We start from the raw sequence: 21,374 nt of genomic DNA on the forward strand, positions 1-21,374 counted from the left end.
GTCCATATGCCTTGATTGTTTAGGTAATGTTAAATGGCATGGACAAGGGCAATCTTCAGAAAGCATTTTGTGACCTGAAAACTAACAGTGCCTCATTGAGATCAGCTGAAAAAAATTCAAACAAGAGTTTGCACTCCATGCCTTGGATACATTTCAGCCTGAGTCTCTGCAGTTGCTGCTTACTTAGTCTTCATCAGTACCAGCAAATAAAAGAGACTTGGTTTAATTTGAGTTGAAAAGCAACCCGGATAGATGTGAGCAGGATCACATAGCACCATTGCTCTTTATATGTGCCATTTTATATGACATGCGCATTGTGTTGAAGTTAAGGAGGGTTGCAGCCTCCGACCTGGTAAATCCACCCCGAGTTAAAGATGGTGGAAGGAGGCAGACTTAACTGTTCTTCTTGCTGCAGGGTTTGAATAAGCAGGAATAGGGCTTAAACTGTATAAACTAGAGGGTGTTTATAAGAAAACTGTACACATAAGAATGTGTAATAAGACAGATCAGGATTTTCTTTTCTCACCTTCTGAAAGAACAAGAATTCTATGACATCTTGATGTGATTAAAGCTGAAAAAAAGAGGTAATTTCATACCTTGCAGTCGTGCAATGAAGCACATTGTCCTGAGGATTGCTTTCAGCTAAAGACTGAACATGTGTGTGGTGGCAAAATCCAAGGATCTCAGAATGGTTTGGGTTGGAGGTGACTTTAAAGATCATCTAGTTCTAACTCCCTCCCATGTGGCCTTGAACACTTGAGGAATTGGGCATACACCACTTCTCTGGGTAGCCTGTACTAGTAGTGCCTCACCACTGTCACCATCAAGAATTTCTTCCTAATATCAATCTAATCCTGCCCTCTGTCATTTTGAAGCCATTCCCCCTTGTCTTATCACTCCATACCCTTGTCCAAACTCCCTCTCCAGCTCTTTTTTTGCCCCTTAAGGCAGTGGAAGGGGCTCTAAGGCCTCCCTGGAGCCTTCTTTTCTCCAGGTTGTTCTCCATGCTGAACAACTCCAGATCTCTCAGCCTGTCTTTGTAGCAGAGGTGCTTCAGCTCTTGGAGCATCTTCATGGCTCTCCTCTGTACTCATTTCAACAGGTCCATGTCCTTCCTGTGCTGGGAAGAGAACTGGATGCAGCACTGTAGGTGGGGTCTCACAAGAGCGGAGTAGAGGGGCGAAGTTTCCTCTCTCGACCTATGGGTCACTCTTCTTTTGATGCAGCCCATGACACAGCTGGTTTCTGGGCTGTGCATGCACACAGCCAGGGCATATCCAGCTCTCATCCACCAGCATCCCCAAGTCCTTGTTGGCAGGGACTCAATCCATTCTCTGCCCAACCTGTATTTGTGCTTGGGATTATCCCGACCCTGGAGCAGGACCTTGAACCTGGCCTTGCTGAAATCCTGTTATTACAGACAGAACTTGCCAAACTTTGGAAAGGGTAGTAAAGATATAGGCTTTTAACTAACCAGAAGCTTTTGGAGACTGAGGGATGATTAGAGAGGGAGCACAATAAATCTTCCTGAGGTATGATGCTTATACCTTCTTCTGAAGAGTCTGTGCTTGATGCCCTGCCAAGCAGAGCTATAGCCAGAGCTGGAATAGTCTTCCCTCATTTTTGGGCAATGCAGAAGTGCTAACACAGATGGCATTAAAAGCCAAAATCATGCCCAAGCAATTTGTCTTTCTATTTGGAAGGACTGTTACTCTGGCTTACAGGACGAAGAAATGCATTCTATTAATATTTAAAGATTTCTAAACCCAAATATATAACCTGAAAGAAATCCTGGTTTATTTAGAAACAAAGAGGCTGAATGAGGAAAAAGACTTAGCAACAGCTTACCAACATTTATGCTAAAAATATGGGCAACTTAGTCTTGTGGATGTGTTGATGTATTTTTTGTAAGGAATACCTGTGTATTTCATATTGATTCTGGACAGAACCCTATGACAAAAACACTCAGCTCCCTTTTACTTCCCTAGGATTGCTGAGTGAGAGCAGTGGCAATGTGAGTGCTGTATGAAAAGTTCATTTCTCAGGCTCCTCTAGGGACAGGACATCAGGGTGAATAACATGCTCCCCATTCAGCTGTCCTGAAAACGAGACATTCCAGAAGCTGGGTTGCACAGTGTTTCCTGTATTGCATGAGTTTGGGAATTCATAGTGGAACTTAAAGAACAGTGAGGTTTGCCTAATGCTGTCTCAAAAAAAATAATAAATTGGATAAAAGTTAACATTGCAGCCCTGTGCCTGCTGCAGGTCTTCTAGAGAAGAACAGGCTTGTCTTTTAAACAGTAAGGTATCTCTTAGGCGTTGATCCTGTTTTCATGGTAAATTAACATATTCAATGCCTTCCAGGATTTGGACAGTAGCCAATTACTCATAAAATCAGGAGGATAATGCCTCAGCAAAGGTGGTTCTGCCTGTATTTTGACAGGTGTCGGTGTATTTATTTTGTATGGGAGCTCCTCTCCTGTTTGACGTATTGTGTAGTAGATGGTCACAGTGCAGGGGCTCCAGGAACACAAGTGCAGACTGAGCTTCTGGATTAGCATTCCTGATAACAGGCCCAGCTGCTGGACATGGGGCCAAAACCAGCACCATGGTAGTCTGTCCTCCTCCTCCCTGGTACTCTCTCTGGACCGTAACAACTGTACAAGACCAGGGAGCCACAGCAGATTGTATTTCTTTGTTCACACCATGCCTAGACAGCTACATTTCCTTAGCAGTTCTAAAGAATTGCACAGCATTTGCTCGGCAGTGAAGGATGGCACAACAGCTGGCACTTCTCTCCTGCAGGCATCACGGGGGATATCTCCTGAGTGGACACAATGTCTCTGAAGTTAAAGCATTTTTTAGTTCCAGTGGTATGTGGCCACTGAGCTGTGGGTTGGGCAAAGAGAGACCCACTGAGTTTTTCCTTTATGTCTCGTTTATGCCATAGTTGCTCAGTCTAGACAAGAGGTTTTAGGATAATTCTTCTCTGGTTTCTGCAGTTGGATTTTATAGGGTCTGTGAGAGGAACACATGAAAGCTAATTTCATTTCCTTGTGTCTGCTTCTTTAACGTCTGGTAGCAAATATTGCCCTGGCTGAAATGAGCTGTTCTTGGCTGTCTGCTTTAAGTGTTGATTATAACCTGGACTGGAATTGCCGATAGCAACAACCACAGGAAAAACAAGCAGACAAAAAGCCAGCATCTAGACAAGTTAAGTACATAAACATGACATGTAAATCACTAAAGAAATACAGATATGCAGCCCAGAAGTGTCATTTGGAGACAGACTATTGTTTTAGCAGAGGCATATCTGAACCTGGCACAAGGGCTTTTCTTAACTTTGAACTGTCCTAGAGAAAGCTGCACTCTGAAACCTCCAGAGGCTGAGCTGCGGAACTGAAGAAGCAGGGGATTTTTGAATGCTAAATGAATCAAGAACTGCAGTGCTTCAGCCTTGAATTTCATCAAAAGCTCGTTAGACAGACTTATTTTACTTCAGCTCTGACTTGTCAGCCACAGAAACAAAAGGTGCGCAATTGTTCCACCTGACGGGGGGGGGGGTTGGTAGTATGAAGCGCATGCTTCTAGGGGAAGAAGCAAGCTAACTCTGCACTGCATTAAGCTCCTACTAGGAATAGATGGCTTGAGATGTGTTTAATTGGTATTCTGCAGTCTGGAGAAATGAGGGCTTCTCTGCTCTGTGATGCAGCCAGTAGGTGGTTGTCTGGTTTTCTCTTCACAGTAGAGTATGGTGAAATGTATAATTCTTGGCAGAGCTCAGAGGCGACTAGCTCATGGGTATGTCTGCTGGGCTTTAGATGGATTTTCACACTGCATCAGCTGTGGAGGAAATGCTGTGCTTTCAAAAGTAACCCATTTGTATCTGTTATTTCTCAGACAGCCCAAGGGAAGCTTGGGGGAAGGGGCTGGAAATCTGTTTCAGATGTCAGGACTGGTTGGAGTTCATTTTTTTGGTTCAGATATTTTTCTCTTCTTGAAATTCTGTCTATGAATGGGGTTTGAACCATATTGGAATACAAAAGTCCACTGAGTCTTTTCATTATTGACAAGTATTTATAAAGCATCATAGGCCATCAACTGAAGATAAAGCCAACCTAGATTTGTTTTAATTTACTCATAAAATACATATGTAAAATCTTAGCCATGGGCAAAAGCTTCAGTGGATGAGAAGTAGCAGAGCTTTATCAAAGTGAATGGAGCTGTACAGAGTATGTCATGCATAACCGTTAAAATATCACTAGCTACAGTGACAGCCAGGAACTCTTTAAGAAGTAAGATGAGACATAGAAAAATTAAACACTTGAGCCATGTTGAAGAATTAAGTGTTCCCTGAAGGTTTTTAGGAAGATTAAGAACTTTACCATCTTCTCTGAACTGTAGAGAACAAAGTGCAATTAGTCGTGGGTCAAAAAGTTTGAACAACTACCAAACACTGTTCATTAGACTCTATTCAGTAGACCCTTTTCAGAAGCCACAAGAATTCTGGGAAGGAGAACAGGCATCTGCGTAAGATGATAAAACAGACTGGCACGGGGAAGATATCTCAGAGCTGGGCAGAGAGTGAAGTTTGGATGGGTATCTGTTGTAGTCTTTGCACAGTTTTTTGTTAGCTTCAAAATCAGTTCGGATGGCAGGAGAGTTTCCCCCCCAAAACCTCCTCACACCCCCATCACCACAATTTACAACCCAGTCTGCAGAGAACAGTAGACTTCTTGCATGTTCCTTGCCTCAGCAACAGCCTACCAGGATGCAGAGTCAGTGCAGGGACAGACAGGTCTGTTTGGGGCACCAGAACTGAGCATGTCCTGGAGAAATGCAACTCAGAACTCAGTAATTTCCTCTTGAGGTGGCATCTTATAAATGCTCCTCCTCCTGTTTCGTGTGTCTTTGCGCCACATTATGATCACTGATGACTGCCCAAAAATTAATCTGAGTGTCTGGGTTGCATACTCTTGGTGCACTGGCTGGTGAAGAATGTCCTGAAAGATGGTGGAGAATAAGGCCTAGCAAAAAGTGCAGTCTCAGCTGTTGCTGGGTTCCTTCTTCCATCTCCTTCTGGCACAATCATGTGGTTTTTTTCCAGTCCATTGTGATTTGAGGCATAGTTGAGCCAAAACCATTTTGGCCTGAGTTAAGAGAATGTCCCTGAGAGGGCCAAGCTTGGTGCCTTCCCCAACCAGAGGCACAGGAGGCAGCTGTACAGAGAGGTGTGGAGAATATGTAACATGGCTGTTGTTATGGTATGTAGCTAGTGAGAGACTGGGGAGAAATTGTTTCCACACTGCTGGCTGTACTTACTGGAATAAGTTTGTGCATTTGTCAAGTCAACAATTCAAAACTGTAAAATAAATTTATCTGTCAGTCTGGGTTTTTTTTTCCTTTGCACATTCCCAGTTTTGGGGATTTGCAAGACATTTGAAGGAATTTATTCTGGACTGAAAATTAGACACTTATTCATATCTTGTTAATTGCAGATCTACAAATGCCAAGAGAAGTTACGAGTTTCAGGTACACCTTCGAAACTCTGTCACAGCTTATAACCTTAATCTTCAAGTTTTCAAAATTTAGAATTTTGAAATTGATAATTGCAATATTGGACAGCAATAACATCTTGCAGCTCCTGTGTTCAGACTGCACTCATTTAATGGAAGGTTTGCCTGAGTACAGTCTGTATAGTTAAACCTTGAATTATTCTGGATAAAAACCTAGATCTTCTTCCTGACTTATATTTTAGAAAAACGAAGCAATTGCTGCCAGGCTTTAGGAGGTTTCAGATCTGACATTCAGTTGGCCACAGCCACAGAGAACATCACTGCTCTGCCTCAACCATCTGTAAAACCTGCATCATGCCCTTGAGGGCAAACTGTGAACCACAGTCAGGAGGGTCACGAGCAGTCTTGTAGGGCTCTGGTCACTAACAAAACTTCCACTGACTACAGGAGCCGCAAGCTGATGCTTCTCCCTCTTTTGAAAGCAGTTAGGAGCAGTGCCCTGATTGCTGCCAGTCAGATGAGGTGTGTTCAGTCTGTCCAGCTAGAACTGAAGGTACCACTTCCTGGACAATTCAGTATCTTTCCACCAACTACATTTGGCATCTTAAGCAACCAGTTTCAACTCTTAGCTGGCTCATCTTAGAAGAGTCAAATCTTAGCCGTGACGTACCATGATCATTGTTCTCTCATTAATAACAAGGGGAGAAGCTGTATTTTTTTCCTAGAGTAAATGGAAATTACCAGGATATAAATTCCTGTGAAAATCTGAGTCATCCCAGCAGCAAGCTCAGCAAAGGAGGCGTTTTCAGCTGAGCTCTAACTAGTCTAGATTTGAGAAATAAAACGAGGAACGTTTTGGAAAAAAATGTTCAGACATAGTGTAATCTGGATCAGAGCTGTTTCATCATATAATAGTGTTAGTGTTCTGTCTTGCATAGAAAGGTGAGAAGTTTGTTTTGTTAGATGGGAAAGGGCAGGAAAAAAAAGGATGGAAACCTTGGTTTTTATATTGGAAATTTGGATTTGAACAATAAGAAGAGATGCTAAGGGACATATCTGCTGAGCGTTAGGAAAGCCAGCCTGCATGAAGGATGATTGCAAGATATTTTTGAACTTGAACTGAACAACCTAATTGTCTCCATTAGTCTGAAGTAAAGAAATGCCAGACATAGTGACTCAAAACTCATCCCTTCTCAAAGATAAGGAAACTGATTTGAAAGCTGTGCTACCTAATGCTCAGCAGTTGATATTTGAAGCTATTAGTACTCTTTCCATGAGTAGGGACTGTTGTGTCTAAAATTGAAGTATCAAACTCTGTAGTTTAGCAAAATCTGTTGTTCGTTTGTTTATTTTTTGCTGAAGGGAATACTAAACCAAGGATCCTCTGGTTTGGCTGAATTACTCTTCTTTTATTTGGTGTGCGGGAATCTTCAGTAATTTTTACCATTCTTTTACCCCAGCCTTAGTGAGGAGTGAGATTGTTTATTGACTGTAAACTCTTTGGCATGGAAAATGGTCATTTCACTTTATACTTCTCAGCATAATTATGCAAAAGCTTTCAGTGTTTCTCTACAGGCCTTTTCTCCCTTTATTAGTAGGGATGATACATGTAATGTACAGTACATTATTTTGCCTGTGCTATGTCCAGCACAGCCTTTTATTTTGAATTTCAGTAGCCTTATGGGCTGGCAGCCTCACTGGGGTGTGTATCCACAAATTCCAGGAGCGCAAAGGCTGGACATGATCACGAGCTCTGTCTATAGGTGTGGAAAGTCTGAGGCACAGTCTTCCTCTTCAAGGACTTTGCTCGGCCAGTTAAATACTCTTCCCCTCCCTTTTCTCTACCTGTAGCCTCTGCCAGGAGTATGAAGACTGTAGTATCATCTGTCCTTTGCAGCTTATAGATTTGGAAGCACTTGGAACTGCCTCTTGATTCTAATCAGGCTTTAACCCTAACCTTGCTTGCTGTGTGAGACAAATTCTTGTCTCAATCAATCCTTGTATTAACAGGAGACCAAACACTGAAATAATGTTTAGTTCCTGGGATACAGCTCTGTCAAATTGCTGTGGTAAATAGAAGGAACCTGCCCTTTTTAATAAGTTGCTAGGAGTCTGGGAGCTTTTTGCAGTATCACAGCTCGACAGCATGTTCAAACAGCAAGTGGAGTCAAGCTAGAGTATTTTTAAATGCTTTAGGCAGAGTGTTTGTGGTAGAGCTTCTCAGAGGCCCTAATTGCAAGGCAGGGAGAACATAAATCATCAGCTTCTTGGAAATTATATTCAGAGCCTGTAATTTCGTCAGCATCACAATTTTATATCTCAAATATCTCTGTTTTGGTGTGTACCAATGTAGTATGCCATAGAAGGGAAGCTGTTTATGGATTCTCTGCTCGGATTCCAATAAGTTAGGGGCTTTTCCTTTTGCTGTGAAAAGCAGCTGAACTGAGTGATTCTAGGCAGCAATGGAACATAATTCTTTCTCTTGCATAAGCAGCTTTTAGTCATTGATGTTGTCTTTAGCAGTGGGGCACAACTGAAATAAATGCACTGTGGCATTTCTCTGCCTTCCCCTCAGTGTTTCTACAAATTTCTGCTCATTGTGAACCCAGTAGTGCAGTACTGAGAGAGGAGGACCTTGAGCAGGCCCTTGGACTGTCAACTGTTGTATATAGAGACTTTGAACTCCAAATTCACTTTCTGTTAACAGGGGACATATATCTAACTGTGAGATTCACAGTATTGCCAACCTGTCGTCTTCTTCTCCTCAGGCCAGCCACCTTAACCCAGAAGCATCCTCTCTGGTCTAGTGTAGATGTTGCCCTTGGACCACAGCCCCTGGCTATTACGATTGCCAGCCAGGGGCACTGTATACAGAAAACTAATTAGTTTACCCTGCTGAGTGCAGAGCAAGATATGCCTCATTTAGAGAAACACTTGGTTTCCTCGCAGGCTACCCATAAGTGCCCTGCCTTGCCCAGAGCTCTGAGAGGCAGCGTGCAAGCAGCACAGGAGGTGTTGGAGCACAGAGTCTCGGTCCTGCTGGGGGCTCTCTAGAAGCAGTGTGGGTCAGTGAGGCAATACTGGTTGCACACTGGCACATAGTGTGCCCTGGGCTTCAGTTCTGGACCATTGCTGTGGAGTCATCAGAGGACAGAGTTAGGGGGAAGGTCTGTCACACTTTCAGGGCTCCACACAGAAGCCAGTTTTCTCTTGAGCAATATGGTTTTGTAGAATAAACACAGCATTGCCTGTAAGGCTTTATTTTTCCACTGTGGTTTAATTTCATGCATTTATGACATGCTGAGGAACCTCATCTTGGTCTTGATCAAAATACTGACTTCCAGGCCATGTCCAGCATACCTGTGCAAACCAGGATCAGATCAGAAGAGAATGTACCCATTTCAGACTAGCAGGTCAGAACAAGAGTTATTGTCAGGACATTATCTTGTTGGGATGTGAATGGAAAGCAGTCCTATTTCTGCCAAAGACTAAAATGTTCCCTTTCCTGAATGAGAGCATGGCAGGCTTGATCTGTCATTTAACTTGCAGCAAAATTGAAGTGCCTATATGTATATCCCTACCACACCTCCACCCTCACACAAGATGTACATAACATTCGGAACATGGAGACCTTCCTGGTGAGTTGTGTTGTGTTGTCTCTGTTGCAGGCAGCTGCATCATGTAATTCCTTTCATCAAGTGCCATCATAAAAGTTTCCCATTTTCTTGTTGTAGCTCTGTTCCCTTGGGAAGGCAGTTCCAGAGTCTCCCTGCTCTGATACTTACAAATTTCCCTCCAGATTCCAGCTTAAAATAATTCACAGTCAGTTTACATTCTTTGTTTGCAAGCCAAAGTTTTTCTTTCGCCTAAAGAGTTCCTGTCCTTCCCTGGTACTCTCCTTCTTCTGTTTACAGTCGGATTTCTCAAAGGAAACAAAGCTTCTACAGTCACACTGGCTGGCAATGTCAGCCCTCCTCAGCAGCTTTGGAACTTGATGGCCAATTTGAACCAGTGCTGGCAAGGGAGCGGTAGTGAGAAACATAGGCAGTCCCTCCACGCTGAGTGATAGTTGTTGACTGGATACAAAATGGAAACTCAGCATAACACTGTCATTGGGGTAAAGGCAGTGATAACTCAGCCCTTCTCCACAGAGACAAACAGTTGGCTGGTTGTGTATTAGCTTCTGTTTGCCTAGTCAGGCAGACCTGGGAGAAAACTTGGGAGATACTGCTGGCAAGAGGGGATAGGCCTTGCTGAATTATATAGGACTGAGGAATTAAGCAGTTTAAAAGCCTAATCTACAGGAAGCAAGGCTCCATTCATTTGTAGAACACTTAGAGGGCAGTCATTATTTAAATATGTGCAGGAATATTGATATATTCCAGGAAAGGGAGAAATGGATCATCAGAGAAAACCTGGATCAATGCAGTTCCCCCTTGCACCAGATGACCAGCACAACACATCCACATCACTCAGCTCACTTCAGCCCTCAGCACAGGACATAAATGATACACAGGTCTCCTGCTTGCCCCGCTGCACAGGGGTATGTTTCACCCACTGAGAGGATAATTGCCATGATTTGTCCTTCACATATCTGCTAGCCAGGTCCATGGGCCACGAGACTCATAAACTGTCAGACTCCTGGGTGCAAATCAACCTTTAGGCACTTGATCAAAGACACCCTCTCAACTTTTCACCTTGCTTTGGTTCCATTTTAAGCTACAGGCCCCCAGTCCACAGTGCTGAGGTCTTGTCATGACCCTAAGTCAGCATTTTCATAGCAAATGCATCCTGTGGCCATGGCTAAGAGGTGCTGCTGATCCATCGCTGAAAGAGATGTGCTCAGAAAGTGCTGGGAATGCTCTCTGTTTTGCCCAGTTGTGTCTGGCCTGAAGCTCTCTGGGAGCCAGATCTGACTGCACATCAGATGTGTGTTTCTGTAACTGATGTGACATCCGTCTTGTATAGTGATGGGATACATTTTTAAACAGTATATTGAGAAAAAGCACAGGCATAAAACTCCAAAGGCATTTGCTTTCATGTTTCACTGTACATTGGTTTACTTGGATGGATTAAGCAAATGGGAGGGAGAAAGACAGAAATCAGTTTGCCTCCTGAAAGAGACCTACCAGTTGTGGGGTTTGCTGGTGCTGTCATCACCATTATTGCTGAGCAGGCCATCACCAGTTAAAGCAAGTTTTTACTTTAAACTAAAAAGTTTAGGTTAAAAAAAACCCCTTAACATCCTAATGGTTTGATTTAGTGGTTACGTTGTATGTATGAAGGGGGACTCATGAAAGAGCTTACTGTGAAGAAGTTCTTCACATTAGCTGCAGAGTGTGACCCTCTGAACATTTTATCTCAGGAGTATACTGAGCTTTAGTCAAAGGTGTACTCCAGGTGCTCACCACCAGAGGATTCAACTTGCTATCTAAATGTGCTATTATCCCCACTGCAGGGGCCGAAAGCTGCAAAATCCAATATCCCTGTAAGGGAGAAAATAGTTCTTTCCCCAGTTTGGAGAGGTGAGGCACAGAGGGGAGTGACTTGCCTCAGATTTATCAGGGAACCTGGGGCAGTTCGGGGACATAAAGCCAGGAAGCAGAAACTGCACAGGGTTCTGCTTGCTCCCACTGACTGCTTCGGCTGTTTTGCAGCTGCTTGTGTTCCTGGAGCAGTGAGAAGAAGCTGCAATAAGGAACCCTAGTGTACCTGTCCCTCTCTATTATCTCAGTAGTGGTTGGTCACTGTAGGTTTACCTACCTGCAGGTTTACCTTACTCCTGCAGCCAGCAGGAGTGTGCTAAGTAGTATGTCAGTGAAGGCTCCACAAGTGCCATTTAACAAAATGAAGACATAGTGACCCAGAGTCTATGGTTTTCTGTACAGGAAAGAGTCTAAATTCATATTGAGTATTAATACTTAAAGATAAAATCCAGTGTAACATTTGAGTAAAGATTTCACGTTTAACCCAGAGAAATAATATGCTGCATGGGTGGCACTCTGGTGCAAAAAAGGTAGGGGCAGCCTTGTCCAGAAACACCTTCTCAGACACCTAAAACCTGTAATACTGGTGAGCACAAACCCCTGCCCTTGCTCAGAAATAAATCTGAAAGTGGTGTCAGTCAGGTGTGCAGCCAGTTGTCCCTGCCAACTAGTAACTGCTCATCATTCCCAGGGAGTACAGTCATTGGTGGCACCTGAGTTCCGCGAGATGGACGAACTGCTTTGACGTGGGGTCAAGCATGGGGCATCATGGCCTGCCCTTCACAGAGTTGACCTCCAGGCACTGTCATATGCCTGCAGTGCATTTGTGGCTAAGGCAGCATATTAAAAATGTGGGCTTCTGGCATGTGTAAGGGAGGCTGGCACCATCAAGGGAAAAGCAAGGACCTAATCCTGTTACGCGAAGAGACGAAGAGCACAGGGGAGAAGCACAGTGCAAAGTTGTTGTGCCCAACTCTATGGCCAGCACAAGAACTCAAGAAGAAGGGATTGCAGCTGTAGGTTTCCAGATGATGTTGTTTTCTGCATTGCCCTTTAGTATATGATGGTAAAGAGAGAGAGAGCAGTAGAGAGCTTTGACTTCAGTTTAATTAATTTTGTTGATCCACTTTCACAGAACATTCTGAGGTCTGTTATATGAATGTAGCTGCTGTTATGGCTATATGGCAGAAGGAGGGTGGAAATACCTCAGGATTTAAACCCATGACTGAGCTGGCTGGATCTTGGATTTCTGCATCAAATACTGAGTGTGGGGACAAGGGTTTCCAGCTTCTCCCTATGGCCAGTTGAGCAGCAACATTGAATATCACTCAATAGAGCCTTGGACATGCTGTCCTAGGACTGTGCCCAGTCCAGGCAAGCAAGAAATTCTCATATCTCCCAGTATAAAAATTCTCCCATTTGTATTTCACCACCACTTTGTGAGGCATAAAAAGAGCAGCGTAGTGTATTTAGAGATGCTCTGAGAACATACTAAGCATAGAAGTTGTCAAAGTTTACTTTCTCATGTTTCAATACAAGTGTCAGACGGAGTCACAGGAGGAGGCAAAATGACCCTTGCTCCCTCGTCCTGCGCCCCAATTGAGAGTGTGTGTGTTATATAGTAAGTTACTTCCAATTCCTTTCAGGTTAGGATTTTAAACAAGAAGATCGATTTTAGTGATATTCAGTCCCGGTGTGGTTCCAGAGATAACATCAAACATTCTGCAGGGGGAGGAAATGTAAGTAGTATGGACACTCTCTGAACAGACATTTCCACTGTAGTGGTCTCAACAGCCAGACCCCTCTGTTTCCCTTCCTCTGAGTACTATTTTCCTTCTCTCTGCTGTTTCACATGTGAGTCTGGTCTGGTAGTCATGTGAGCCTTGGGTATCAGTGGTGGCCTCCTGATCTTTCTCTGCAGAGCACAACACATTTCCAGAACATGGACAGGGAGGGGAAGTCAGAACTAAGGGTTATCTTCAAATGCCCAAGGGTGCTGACAGTGAAAGTGCAGTGTGAGCCAAAGGTTCAGCGCCTTTCATGGGAGCAGCCCAAGGAAGTAATTTCCATAAAGAGAGTGCAGCTCTCAGTGAGACTCCAGCCTCCGTGTTGGGCTTCCTCAGCTAACTCTTCAGTTATGTGCATTCAGCAGAGGGGAAGAAGAAAAATAAGACATAAGGACAAAGAGAGGGGGTGTGACCAGCCAGCGCACTCAGTGCTCACGCCGCAGCATTGTTCCAGTGTAACAAACTGAGGTTGCTTGGGGTTTGACCAGACACCCCTTGATTTTAGCAGGCACACTGGAATAGCTTAAGGTGGCTACAACCATCCTGCTGGAAATGATCTCCCCTCAGATGGAAGAGCTGATAGTGTGGGCACATCGGATCCAAACACGTTCAGTACAGCCACCAGTGCTGGTTTAAGTCATTGCCAGTGTTGTGAGCAAACCAGTGGTATTGCAGCCATCCTGCAGCTCCTGCTCTGGCCTGGAGGGGCTGCGACTTCTTGAGGCCTGCCAGCACAGTCGCTGTGGCTGTGGGCCGCCACTGGGAGCTGTCTGGGAGTGCAGCGAGGCAGGAGTGTCACTCTGTGGCTGTTCCCAAGCTGGGCTCAGTGCAGCCGTGGCGAGGCAGCTGGCAGCAGTGCATGGAGCACCGGGAGGAGGGAGGGTGCAGGTGCCACTGCCTGGCCGAGCAGAGCAGTGGCACTGCTCTCGGGTAAGCACCGAGCCAGCCAGCTGAACACCATCCTGCTCAGGTACAGCTGCAGGAGGCACATGTGTACCTTCATCAGGCTCCCCAGAGTGCATTGACAGGAAATGCATAACGTATTTAGCTGCAGAAAAATATGAAACAGGTGGTGGAGATAAAAACAGTCACCAAAATATCCTGGTTGCCAGGATGCATGTTCAAGAGCAGAAGCAAATGGGATGGGCCCTGCTGCATGCAGGGCTTTGGAGCACCCACCCTGAGAGCAGTTGGCCCAGAAACATTTTAGAAAGAACTCACAAGCTGATCTGCTTTATCCTCCTCTTCGTTTTGCTAATAGTAGAGGTTAACCCAGCTGTCATCTCCCTAGGTGTGAGGGAAGCTTGCTGTATTAATCCAGGTGTTTCCTCCTTGGTGGCGTGATCTGTTTTCTACTAATCATTTCTCCTTTTCCAGTGGTTTGTAGAGGCTTGGGCTCCTTCTCTGCAGGGCTTGACTTTTTATTATTTTATTAATTTCTGTAATTTGTGCATTTGTGCACTTTTGACAGGTACAAATTGTAACCAAGAAGATTGACTTGAGTCATGTGACTTCCAAGTGTGGCTCACTCAAGAATATTCACCACAAGCCAGGTATTGTAGGAATTTCTGGGTTATGGGACAAAGGGAAAGACCTAATCCTGTTATGCAAAGGAGAAGTCATGGATGATACCACTTTCTTTTACAGTCCAAGAAAAAGTAAATACATTTTGGTAATAAAAATACACGTAACTACTTAACTAAATATATAAAGACATAAAGTTATAGAACCAGAGAGGTGTTAAAAAGTAATGTCAAAGGATGCTGCTTTGGCATAATATTGAATACAGACTGATGTCAGCAAAATACTTAAGCATGTACTTAAATCCCATGGAAATCAGTGGGGCTACAGTACATGCTTACAATTTGAATGTATGTTGAAGGTTTTATATTTGACTGAACATGGAGAGCGTTATTCTGTGCTTCTCCAAAACCATTAGATCTCAACTAAAAGGGAAGTAACGTGAGTGCACCCACGTGCTTCGAGTCACACTTTCTCCCACACCATTGCAGCCGCTTAATCTGTATTTCCTTTTCCATTATAGGAGGTGGGCGTGTGAAAATTGAGAGTGTGAAACTGGATTTCAAAGAAAAAGCTCAGGCTAAAGTTGGTTCACTGGAAAATGCCCACCACGTACCTGGTGGTGGTAACGTCAAGGTAAGGGAACAGCCATCAGAGAAAACGCCTCCACTGTGCCCCTGGCCTGGTGAAATCAGAGCTGTGAATTCAGCCATGGCTCTGAATCAAGTAGGAAGCATCTGTCTGTCCTCCTTCAAGCACACTCACATGCCAGTTTGTTCCCTTTGAAATTTGGAATGAACAATCTCGCATCCACATCTAAGCTGACAGTGAGTCTAAAGTCCTGTGGTTTGTGCACTGGCTTTCCCCCTAAAGATAGTCCTTGCTTGGGACCGTTGGACAGCATAGGTATGATCTGAGATTGGGACTGCTTTGTGAAACAGGAGGAAAATATCTTGAAAGTAAGATCACTCCCACAAACATTGGAAAATACAAATTTTGGAAACAAATCATGGTTTTGTTTTCAAAAGAAAATGTTTTTCATAAACATATAATATTAATGAAATTCACAGCTAGGGACAGTGGTACTGCTCATTAAAGTGTCCATCAGAGACAGAAATGGTAAGAGAGTGTAACAGTAAGTCAGTATCTATTAAACAAGGTGAAAAAACGATCAGTTGGAATTATTCAAAGGAATAATCCTTCGAATAACTCAAAGCTTCAATCCTTCTAAGAGTTTTTAAAAGTAAACAAAATGATGCCCAAGTGATGATCTATAACAAGATAATTTGGTGAATATATAATGTGTGGCATTCTTTACTTTCCTGGAGCAGATTGACAGCCAGAAGCTAAACTTCAGAGAGCACGCTAAAGCCCGTGTCGACCATGGGGCTGAGATTATCACACAGTCACCAGGCAGGTCCAGCGTGGCTTCTCCACGTAGACTCAGCAACGTCTCATCCTCTGGAAGCATCAACCTGCTTGAGTCACCCCAGCTTGCTACCCTCGCTGAAGATGTCACGGCAGCCCTTGCCAAGCAGGGCTTATGAATTTGCTCATTTCGCATTGTATGAAGTAATAATATTTAGGCATGAGCTCTTGGCAGGAATGGGCTCAGAGCAGGTGTTACATTCATTCTTTACCATGTCTAAAGCTAAGTCACATCCCAAGACTTGTAGTTACCATACAGTTAAAAAAAAAAAAAAAACAAACCAGAAAAAAAATATTTCCATAGATGCAGAAATTGGCCTGACCTCCATTTACAACAGGAAGACACTGGCTTTATATGGGTATACAAAAGCAGTATGTTACATTGGACAATTATTGTTGCTCTGCTCTGTCTTGCATGGAGTACTGTACTATGATAAAATGCATTTTTACCTTTCATGTGCCTGAAGGCCATCCACCTCTATCTGAAGAGCCTTGTTGATATCCCAAGTTGCTCATTTTACAGTTCTGTTGATAGATGGGGAAATAAAAAAGTTGCCCATTTTAAGTTATTAAGGGTTAAATTAACAGTCTGCTTACCAGAAGGAAGGACATATAGAGAAATTCAAGTTTAATTAAAAAAAAATGTGTTATTTTGTATAAATGAGTAGAACAAAAGTTGAATTAAGTTATTAACATTTTCTTGGACCTGGTTAATTATGTCAGTGTATAGCTGAAAAGCCAATAAATTATTTAACTATTAACTAAAAATAGTAGCTGAAAACATTTAAATTGTGCTTTGGGGAAGTGACGTAAAAAACCTGCTGAAAGCAAGCACTTCCATCCCAATAGACTTGTGTCTAATTAGAAAAGTTGGTTAAGCGGCTAGATTTGTGTGCACACCACTGGTTTCACATTCTTTCCATCTGTTTGATACAGTATTATAGATATATATATTTCTCTGTGGCCATTTGTGATATGCCCTCCTCATATACTTGAATATTCTACTTCTTTATTCACAGTATCTGTGTCTCTTGCACCCTTTGGTGTTGCAATTTTAGGTATGTAAAAGTAGATGTTAGCAGGGTTTTTTTTTCCCTATTCATAAGAATACATTTTAAAAAGATGAAAACTTTAGCATGAAGTTGCTTTCTGTAACAACTAAAAGCCGTGACCCTGTTTTAGTGCCAGATGCAAGTCTCTTCTGTGATGCTAGAAAAAGGATTCCTTCCCTCTCCCCTTCCCTTCCTTTCTTCACAAAGGAATGATTTTTGTGGGTTCCAGACATTTGTAAAAGAGTCTCCAAAGATGGCTGAGTTTGGACTCTGGCTTTTTTTAAAATCCACAATAGTTTGGTTCAAGCTTTTTTTTTTATTTCTTTCTTTCCTTTTTTTTTTAAACTCCCATAGTAACAGTGAATGTTAGATTTATGGTTTTTTTTCTTTTGCTAAAGTTGAAACACAGAAAAAAAGATGTTGTTTCCACTCCTTTAGTGATGTCTCACATGACTACTCTGGCACTCAGACAACAGTGATAAACATAGCAGAGGTGCCTGTAAATTACAGTGTATGAATAAATAAAAATGAGCTCCCTAGACTGGGTTGCCATCATGATTCATCAGTAAATAGGGCTTCTTAAAATCTGAGCAAAGTGAGATCGTGTTGGCTATAAAAAAGTGTAAGAAAAAGTGTGCCTAAAAGATATAAAAGGCAGAGATAATGTAACCAAGCGATCTAGAGGAGTTACCTGAGAGAACTCCAGCACTAAGGGAACAGTGAAGGTGACACGGAGGTGATCCTCATCAGCAGATAATCACCTGCTGATGCTCTGTGTACACTAGATATTATGAAATGACCAGTTCACATTATTGCAGATTGTTTGAACTTTTTCTTTTGAAACCTCTTAACTGAACTTTGCACTGTCAGTTGAGCTATACTTGATACATGTATTAGGTTAATGTTGTGTGTTGGAAGCTTTTGATCTATTCTTTTTCCTTCTTAATTTGTATGTGTGCGTGTGTGTGTTGGGGTTTGGTCTGAAGAGACTCATATTGAAGATTTTTATGTCTGCGGAAAAGGAGTCTAATAATTAATAACACAGGATTCCCCATCATTAAATTCCGGTAGTAATACACAGTTACTGGACAGTAAATATTCAGTGGACCAAAAGGGGATTTTGGCTAAGCTGCCACAGCAGTACAAATACAAAACAGAGTGGTTGCATCTCTCAAACTTCTGCTGAATATGAACTTCTGACAGCCCCACACATGGCATTTCAGCTCTGCAAAAAGCTTTTTCACACCAATACTGTTTGTAAGTACCTAATACTGTTTGTCAGTTGTTTCATATGAAGGACAGTAAGTTTAGAACCATGCAAAGTGCAACTGGAGGATTCTGATTTCTGCCTTGTATTTGTTATACTTTTGCTTAAACTAATCATAATAATTCACATGGAAACAGTTGTCAAGTTAAGGTTCATTAAAAGCCTCTTCCCATTTTTTCAGAAAATAACAGAAAGGAAAACCAACAATATTTATATTGCTCTGATCATACTATCAATATGAATTGGCCTTGCAGTGTTTTTTTTCTATGCCTTTTGCCAGCATGGGAGAGAAACTATGGTACTACTGAATCCTCTGCTCTCTGAAGCTGAGCACCAGCTCATGAGAACAGTGATAGCCCGAGACTCCAGTTTTTTTATTCTGCTTTTAAAATCAACATACTCTAGAAAATTAAGCTTAGTTAAACCACCTATGAGTCCAAAGTTAGAGTGGTGTAACACACCGAGTCATTTATTTCATGCATTGAAATGAGCTTTCTTGTCTTGATTTAAGCAAAGACCTTTGTAATCATCATCATTCTTCCATAGAAAGAATCCTAGAATGCTGTGGAGTTAGATGAAAAGAAATCAAGAGTTTTGTGCTGTTAAATGATAAAAAACCAAGTTATGTTACATAACTCTAGATGTTCACTGGAAAAGCTCATATTAATCTTAACTTTCTCAAGAAGAGTGTTCGTTTTAAAAACAACAGTTTGTAAATAATGTAATGCCCACTAAAGAAGGTAGAGCCAGCTTCCTGGAAACTGCATCTGTTGTGTTTGTTTTCCACAGGCATGTTGAGCCAGCAGGTTTGTTGGGCGCCTGAGACCCAACTCTGTAACAAAGCAGAAATAATCCAGACAGAAGGAATGGTGAAACCTTGTTTTGGTAGCTAGGGGAGTGCCCCAAATTTAATAATGGGTCAAGTTGTAGCAACAAAAGGCAGAGTGCTTCTTCCTCATTTGCAGAGTTCTATGTAACCACAAGCTGAAAGAATTAAAAGTTGAGCAAACATCTGTCCAGCAACAGTAAAGGAAAAACTAATCCTGATGAGGGAAATTGTGAGCCCACAAAGGCAATGTGTACTTTCACTGTACAGCAGTAAATGGAATTATCCATTCAGCGCTCTGCTAAAGTACAGTGGTAACCTCATCGTGGCTGCTCACACATCTAAGTTTGCCTAAATACATGACCCAAAGGGAGTCTAAAGGCAGCCTGTGTGGACTACCACATCTGAGCACTTTTTTCCATGCTGGATCAAATACTGTTTGAAACCCAAGTACACATGACCCTTCAAAGGCAAATGCCTTGAAAAGTAGATCACATTTGCTATGAAAATTGATGCTGGTAGGTTTTTAGCCTAGGTGTCTGTCAACTAACTCACTAGTCAGATTGCTAAAGCAGCTCCCTCTGCAACTCCAGCAATTCCCACTGCAGGAAGGTAAATTAGTTTCACACTTGGAAAAGTCAAGCGTATAAAAGCCACTTCAGCTTTAGCAAAGAGAAAAAGCCAACCGATATGCTGTATGCTGGGATGTCAAGGAATATCGTCTGCTGTTACAAACCTGTGTTTTTTCTGATAACTCTAGAGCCTGTTACCATAAAAGAGGCATTTCTTGAATGGCTGGTGGTAGGTAGTTCATGTTTTTCAATCCAATTTGCAATTGTATTTGTTGCTGTATAGTGATTGTTTTGCAAAATAAAATCGCTTGTCATCTAATTGCATATGTGGGTTTCCTCTGTTTGTGATACAGCTCCTCCGGCATCCAGCTATGCCCTGGGGAGAGGGGTACCATGCACCTGCTGGTACTGCAGTCAGTCTGGCCAGGGGCAGGCACAGCAGATCCAGACGTATTTCTCAGCTAATCCCTGTTACTTTTAGCCGGAAGAATCAGTTTTTATGGCTGGCGTCCTGTTCCGCGGGGCAGTATCTCCCTGCTATACGCATGTTCCTTCATGGAAAGGGTAACTGTACATTGGAATGGGCTGCCCAGGGAGGTGGTGGAGTAACTGTTCCCGGCGGTGTTTAAGGAAAGACTGGATGTGGCACTGAGTGACATGGTCTGGATGACATGGTTACCTTGGACTCGATGATCTCACGGGTCCTTTCCAACCAAACTGATTCAGTGAGTACATATCCCTCACGCTGGGGTCCTGGCCGGGGGTGAGGTGTGGCATCACCCTGCACTGAGCAGTGGAGCTCTCCAGGCATGGAGGGCACACGAGAGAGGAGGTCCCATTCCCAGTGCACGGCGTGCCCTCAGCTCCGAGGGGCGTGTGCCACACACCCCAGCCCCGCGGTGAGCCCCGCTGTGAGGGCCCTCAGCGCCCAGCCCTGTGACACAGCCCCAGCCCTGAGAGGAAATGGCCACCCCGGGCTGAACATAGGTCGGCGCCGTGCCTGTTCCCCACCCTCCCCTCATGAGGCCCGGGCAGGCGGATGGGCGGGGTCGGGGTCGGGGTAGGGGTTAGATTCTTGCAGCTGGCTGCTGCCTGAGGGCGATGGGAGCCGCCTGAGGGCCATGGGAGCCTGTGGACCGAAGGTAATGGGAGTTGTGAGGGGGAATGAGCTCTTGAGGCCATGCGGAAAACTAATGGGGAAACGGCGTGGAGTTGGAGGGATGCTTGGAGCAGTTTTTTGTCTGGATGCCTGGTGGGTACTCACTCAGCCCCTGCCGAGCTCAGGTCGGAAAGTCAACGGCTCTGAGCTGCGAGTGGAAGGAAGAAATCATGGAGTGATTTGGGAGAGACCTTAAAGCTCATCTCGTTCCAGCCCCTGCCATGGGCAGGGACACCTTCCGCTAGATAAGGTTGCTCCGAGCCCTGTCCAGCCTGGCCTTGAACACTTCCAGGGATGGGACATCCACATATTCTTTGGGCTACATACTTCTGCTATATGCAACATAATACTGAGAGTACTGCTATAGTGCTACTGAGAATACTGCTATATAAAACATGCTGCTGTATAAAACACACTGAGAGTAATGCTATAGTACCTGCAGCAAATGTGGATAGTGCCTTCACAAATCTTCGTTCGCGAAGCCTAGCCATGATGACTGAGTATCTTATTAGCAGTGTGTAGTAGGTGATGTATTTTATCATCTGATAGCAGATTGTGATGCTGGAGCATTGAGGTGAGTACCATTTGTGAATAAAATCTTGAATAACTACTTGTTATTGAACGTGAGGGAGGCCTCAATATTTGCTAGATGTACAGAGCATCTGTCCATCCTGTGCCTGTCACAGCTCAAGGGGTATTCCTTGCATTGTATAGGAACAGAGACATGGATCAGATCAGATGGGCAGGCAGAAGGCCTTCC

The 21,374-nt window shown here is 43.5% G+C and overlaps 1 protein-coding gene across 50 annotated transcripts in view; it reads left to right on the top strand.

The window, feature by feature from the left end:
* MAP2 (microtubule associated protein 2) overlaps window positions 1-19,774 on the top strand; it is a 222,541-nt gene extending 202,767 nt beyond the window's left edge. For 28 of the 50 annotated variants that reach the window (XM_032694080.1, XM_032694079.1, XM_032694089.1 and 25 more), the window contains 4 exons: window positions 12,649-12,741; window positions 14,261-14,342; window positions 14,834-14,946; window positions 15,642-19,774. In XM_032694080.1, the coding sequence (XP_032549971.1) occupies window positions 12,649-12,741; window positions 14,261-14,342; window positions 14,834-14,946; window positions 15,642-15,857 (504 nt within the window). In that variant the 3' untranslated portion in view covers window positions 15,858-19,774. The remainder of the gene's footprint in view (window positions 1-12,648; window positions 12,742-14,260; window positions 14,343-14,833; window positions 14,947-15,641) is intronic. The other 22 variants (XM_032694109.1, XM_032694111.1, XM_032694097.1 and 19 more) reach the window with 1 other exon arrangement.
* The last annotated feature ends 1,600 nt before the right edge of the window (window positions 19,775-21,374 follow it).

This window comes from Chiroxiphia lanceolata, chromosome 7, assembly GCF_009829145.1.
Source record: "Chiroxiphia lanceolata isolate bChiLan1 chromosome 7, bChiLan1.pri, whole genome shotgun sequence".
NCBI lineage: Eukaryota > Metazoa > Chordata > Aves > Passeriformes > Pipridae > Chiroxiphia > Chiroxiphia lanceolata.